The sequence below is a fragment of the Cucurbita moschata genome, unplaced genomic scaffold (genome assembly GCF_002738365.1).
Source record: "Cucurbita moschata cultivar Rifu unplaced genomic scaffold, Cmos_1.0 Cmo_Scf00078, whole genome shotgun sequence".
Taxonomy (NCBI): domain Eukaryota; kingdom Viridiplantae; phylum Streptophyta; class Magnoliopsida; order Cucurbitales; family Cucurbitaceae; genus Cucurbita; species Cucurbita moschata.
Window position 1 is genome coordinate 84324 of NW_019268594.1, and position 5271 is coordinate 89594.

General features: G+C 35.6%; 1 protein-coding gene across 1 annotated transcript; it reads left to right on the forward strand.

The window, feature by feature from the left end:
* The first annotated feature begins 1146 nt into the window (after positions 1-1146).
* On the forward strand, positions 1147-4869 carry LOC111438588 (GDSL esterase/lipase At5g55050). The gene is made up of 5 exons (XM_023076451.1): positions 1147-1424; positions 2590-2735; positions 2911-3144; positions 4068-4320; positions 4547-4869. The coding sequence occupies exons 1-5, from the start codon at positions 1184-1186 to the stop codon at positions 4759-4761; spliced, it is 1089 nt and encodes a 362-aa protein (XP_022932219.1). The 5' UTR covers positions 1147-1183; the 3' UTR covers positions 4762-4869.
* Positions 4870-5271: the final 402 nt, after the last annotated feature.

The following is a 5271-nucleotide window of genomic DNA, read 5'->3' on the forward strand; positions in this document are numbered from 1 at the left end:
ATCATGGTGTACATAATATCGTAGTGTACACATTCGTACTAATCATAACGAGCAAGTATTCCCGATACACGTGACACACAAAATGCATGAGATATCTATAAGTTTAAATCATGACATCTATGTTTGATGCGGTTCATACCTCCATTATTTCATAACATAACTATCATGAATAGCATATTTTTGTTTAACTGTATTTTATAAACCTGAAGTGAACATGCTAACATGGTGTGCATGACATAATATGTAGAGTGTCATGCATTATACAACAATTTCCAAAGCACAGGCCACAACGTAATCACAACGTAGCAAAACATATGTCACAACATAACGTAACATAATACATATAAATAGTCACATAGTACAACCATGGAGAGGATACAGAGCATGCGTTAGTAAAACCAACAAAATCCAACTCTCTCAAAAGCGAGAGCAAATGTTACGAGTGAAAAATAGTTATAGATTAAATATGAAATTAATAGAGACTCAAGACATCAATTACCCAAAATTAGAGTGAGAAAGAACTTAAGAGATAGTTTAACCGCACCCAAGAGGGTCGTTCGATCCCCAAAGACTAACCTCTTTGGGGATCAGCTTAGAGTCCTACACGTTACTCATTTTACAAAAATACATGTTACACATAATACAAAAGATATCAACCTACTCAATCTTCTATTACATTACAAAATAAACTAAAAAATACAAAAGATATCGACCTACTCAATCTTCTATTACGTTACAAAATAAACTAAAAAAAGTTAAGTGAAAGCGATATTAAATCATACTCATAAATATAGTACTTTCTAACATCCAAAACATTCACAAACTCAATACTAACACGAGCGTCCAAGTGTATAACTCGACACTAGACCAAGCACGATTCTTTTTACCTTGCACGAAAGTTCAACATCCATTATAAAATTTCAATTTCCATTCAAACGATGAATGATTGTAATCGAAACAATTGTTTTGTTTGAATCATAATGATGAAAAATTGAGAAGAAAATCGGATAAACGCGTTGAACAAATTAGTAATAAAAAAAAAAAAAAAAAGAGATATCAATGCCCCAAATGGGTCCCCATGATAGTTGCTTAAAATACTCGGTTTTCACACCACATTCCCCTCTCTCTTCGCCTCTATAAGTTCTCTTACATTCCATTAAGGAAACCAAAAGGAACAAGAAAAATGGGTTCCCAAATCTTGTTCTTCTTCATGTTCTCATTGCTCTCAATTTTCTCCACCATTTCGGAATCTGCCTTAGTGCCTGCAATCTATGTGTTCGGAGACTCATTAGTCGACGTTGGAAATAATAACCATTTGAAGCTTTCAATAGCCAAGGCCAACTTTCCCCACAACGGAATTGATTTTCCGACCAAAAAGCCGACCGGGAGATTCTCTAATGGCAAGAATGCTGCGGATTATATTGGTATGTCCGACATAAACCCTAATTTATGTTTTTTTTTTTTCTTTTTTCTTTTTGTAAAGATAAACACACCCAATAGAGAGAACTAGAAGAGGCTGGATATATTCTCTTCCTGTCCTTTTCAAGATATTTAAAACTGAAAAAAGATGAAAGAGAGAAGGAATAGCCTCATATATAAATCTTAAAACTAAGGGTACGAATGATATATAATAATCTTCTAACTATACAAAATAAATTAATATTTTATCAATTAAATTGGGAAGGAGAATGAAAGCCTCCTGGACAATATGTCAAGGAGGAGGCAACCCCCAAAGGGGGTGGACACGAGGCGGTATGCCAATAAGGACGTTGGCCCCAAAAAGGGGTAGATTGGAGAGTCCCACATTGATTGGAGAAGAGCTCGAGTGCCAACGAGGACACTAGGCACCGAAAAGAGTGGATTGTGAGATCCCACGTCGATTGAGGAAGAGAACGAAGCATTATTTATAGGGGTGTGGAAACCTCTCCCTAACAAACACGTTTTAAAAACCTTGAGGAAAATCCTAAAAGGAAAAGACAATATCTGCTCGATATGAGCCTAGGTTGTTACCTAGAGTTTTGGTTTTAAGTCCGTGTATATATATAGTGTTGTAGGTTATTTTTCTTCAAAATTCATGTACCAATACAGCCCTAAAACGCGAGCGAAAAGTAGTTGATGGTACACGGGAAGCAAAACTATTTTTAGGTATTGGTTGTATCATACATATCAAAATCATGGAACGAGCATTAGGAGCATACTCAGCTTTTTACAACTCACAAGCTTGTTGAATTAAAGCTTTTAACGTGGCAAATTCTTCTTTGTTTTCTTTAATATTTAATTTTTGTTAATGGATGGTTAAAGTGGACTACAAACAAAATGGTACCCCTAATGTATGCCAAACTATATTGCTCTAAACTTAAAACCCACAAAACTGGAGCCCACGTGTTCATGTGCATTCACGAAACGAACATGTGATGCTCATATCATATCAAACCTTTTTTTTTTCTTTATAAACAATATTTTAATAGTATTGTATCCCACGACATGTCTAAATAACACATACGTGGCTGAATTAATTATGCTAATTATCCATAAAATATATGTTTAAATTTTTTCAATTTTGATATAAAAAAATAAAAATTTGGACAGCCGAGAAGGTGGGGTTGCCGACATCGCCGCCATATCTGTCTCTCATATCCAAGTTCAGAAAGGTTATCAACACGAAACCCTTTAAGACAGGCGTAAGCTTCGCTTCGGGCGGTGCGGGAATCTTTAACGAAACAAATAATCTTTTTGTAAGTTCCTTATCTCGTATCTAATATATTTTTGAACTTTCAATCTCGTATAATACATCTTCGAATCTATTTTGACATAAGTCGTGTAACATGTTTAAGAATTTATTATAGGTCAAATTAAAAGTTATCATAAAATAGAAGATAATTTGTGTTTTGGTTTCTTGGATTTTTTTAGAAGCAATCGGTGGCGATGGACCAACAAATTGAGTATTATTCGTTGGTGTATCAAAAGCTGGTAGTAGAGCTGGGATTGTCTGCAGCGCAAGCACACCTCTCCAAATCGCTGTTTACCGTTGTGATTGGAAGCAATGACATCTTTGGCTATCATGAGTCGTCTGATTTGCGTAAAAAGTACTCCCCACAGCAATACGTGGAGTCCATGGCCTCCACTCTCAAGTCCCAGCTTAAGGTACTATCTCTTTTATGGAAATGAGTGGCTGTGATTTCGCGCAACCTTTTTCCTTTTCTTATAAGATAAAAAAAAAAGTGCATAAGATAAGATTTGAATGGCCCTTGTTTCACTGTGATGAATATTTTGTTGGATATAACCTGTTAGTAATCATAGATTTCGAGAATGGTATGATATTGTCCATTTTGAGCATAAACTTTGGTGGCCTTGCTTTGGGCTTCCCAAAACATCTCATACAAGATTGTATTTTTTATGAACCCATGATCATTTTCTAAATTAGCTAATGTAGGACTCCCTCCCCAGCAATTCTCAACAATCCTCCCCTCGAACAAAGTAAACTATAGAGCCTTCCCTAAGGCCTATGGAGCCATTGAACAACCTCCCCTTAATCTCGACTCCTTCTCTAGAGTCCTCGAACAAAGTACACCATTTGTTCGACACTTGAATCACTTTTGACTACACATTTGAGACTCACAACTTATTTGTTTGACATTTGATGATTCTATTGACATGACTAAGTTAAGAGCATGAATCTGATATCATGTTAGAAATCACAAATCTCCACGATTGTATGATATTGTCCACTTTGAGAATAAACTCTCATGACTTTGCTTTGGGCTTCCTCAAAAAAACCTCATACCAATGGATATGTATTCCTTACTTATGAACTCAGAATCATCCTCTAAATTAGCCACGTCGAAATTATCAAAATAAACAAAGGAAGCAAAAAGACAACAAAAGGGGAGGGATCTTTTGAAACAAAGAAACCTTAAGCACTTAGCTTTTCAATTTTCTCTATGTTGTCAGTAAAATTGGCATACATCTAGTGAATGTTTATAGTGAAAAAAACACAACTAATTTCTTAAACTTTCTCCTCAAGTTAAATACCACTAATAATCTTCTTTCTCTCATTAAAACGACAGCGATTATATGGGTATGGAGCAAGAAAATACGTGGTGACAGGAATAGGATTAGTGGGGTGCACTCCATCGCAAAGGAAGAGGAGCAAAACAGGCGAATGCGACGAGGAAGTCAATAGCTGGGCAGCAGAGTACAATGTGGCTCTAAAATCAATGCTGCAAACCCTCAAAATGGAGCTCAACAACAACATTTCCTTCACCTACTTCGAAGTGTATGCAGTCATGTCCGACTTCATTCGTTCACCATCTTCATTCGGTAATAAACTCACTCTCCTCTCTTAAAAAATCATGATCTCCACAATGGTATGATATTGTCTACTTTGAGCACAAGCTCTAGTGGCTTTACTTTTGGTTTCTGAGAAGACCTCATACCCATGGAGATGTATTCCTTATTTTAAACTCATAATCATTCTTTAAATTAGTCAATATGGGATTCCCTCCCAACAATCCTCGACATTTCTAACCTTATTTTATGATATCAGGATTCACGGAGATTAAAAGTGCTTGTTGTGGGCATGGGCATTTGAATGCAGACCTTCCATGCTTACCAATTGCAGCGTTTTGTTCAAATAGAAACAGTCATTTGTTTTGGGACCTCTATCATCCTACACAAGAAGCAAGCCGCGTGCTTGCTGATTACATATTCAATGGTCCATTTACATACCCAATCAATGTCAACCAACTCATTGCTCTATGATTCTACACACAAAAAACAAGTGAGCCCTAAATGTATTGCTATATCTCTTTTGATGTAGAGGACAAAATAAATGAGTGTCTCATCATAATTCTTAATTACCTTGTTTCTTATTGTTTGTTTTATGGAAATCGTGGTTACTAAATTAGAAATACAAGGTCTAGTGTCCAAACTACCAACTTAGAACTCGTTAGCATATGTATGCTCACGTTAATTCAAAAGCAGAAGAACGAAAATAAGCAAGTTACAAACTCCAGCCGTTCCTAAAAACAACTTTGTTTTTGTAGGGAGTACTCCTAAAAATTGAATTAAAAAGCTATACCTGTGTACTGTTGAGAATTATAGAATTATTAGGAAGAGGAGTCCCATGGGTAAAGATTTTGGAGAGATATATTTGGTATACATACGTGTATAAACTATATTTGGTAAAAATGGGATATATATGTGATAGATTATGTCTAAATCTTTTAAAGCTATACTTAGTAAATTGAAATCCTATATATACCATGCTTA

Bases quoted from the DNA above. Each gene is read 5' to 3' on its own strand.
- LOC111438588 (XM_023076451.1), top strand. From the start codon at position 1,184: ATGGGTTCCCAAATCTTGTTCTTCTTCATGTTCTCATTGCTCTCAATT. The intron at 1,425-2,589 runs GTATGTCCGACA...AAATTTGGACAG, and splicing joins GAATGCTGCGGATTATATTG to CCGAGAAGGTGGGGTTGCCG. The intron at 4,321-4,546 runs GTAATAAACTCA...TTATGATATCAG, and splicing joins TCGTTCACCATCTTCATTCG to GATTCACGGAGATTAAAAGT.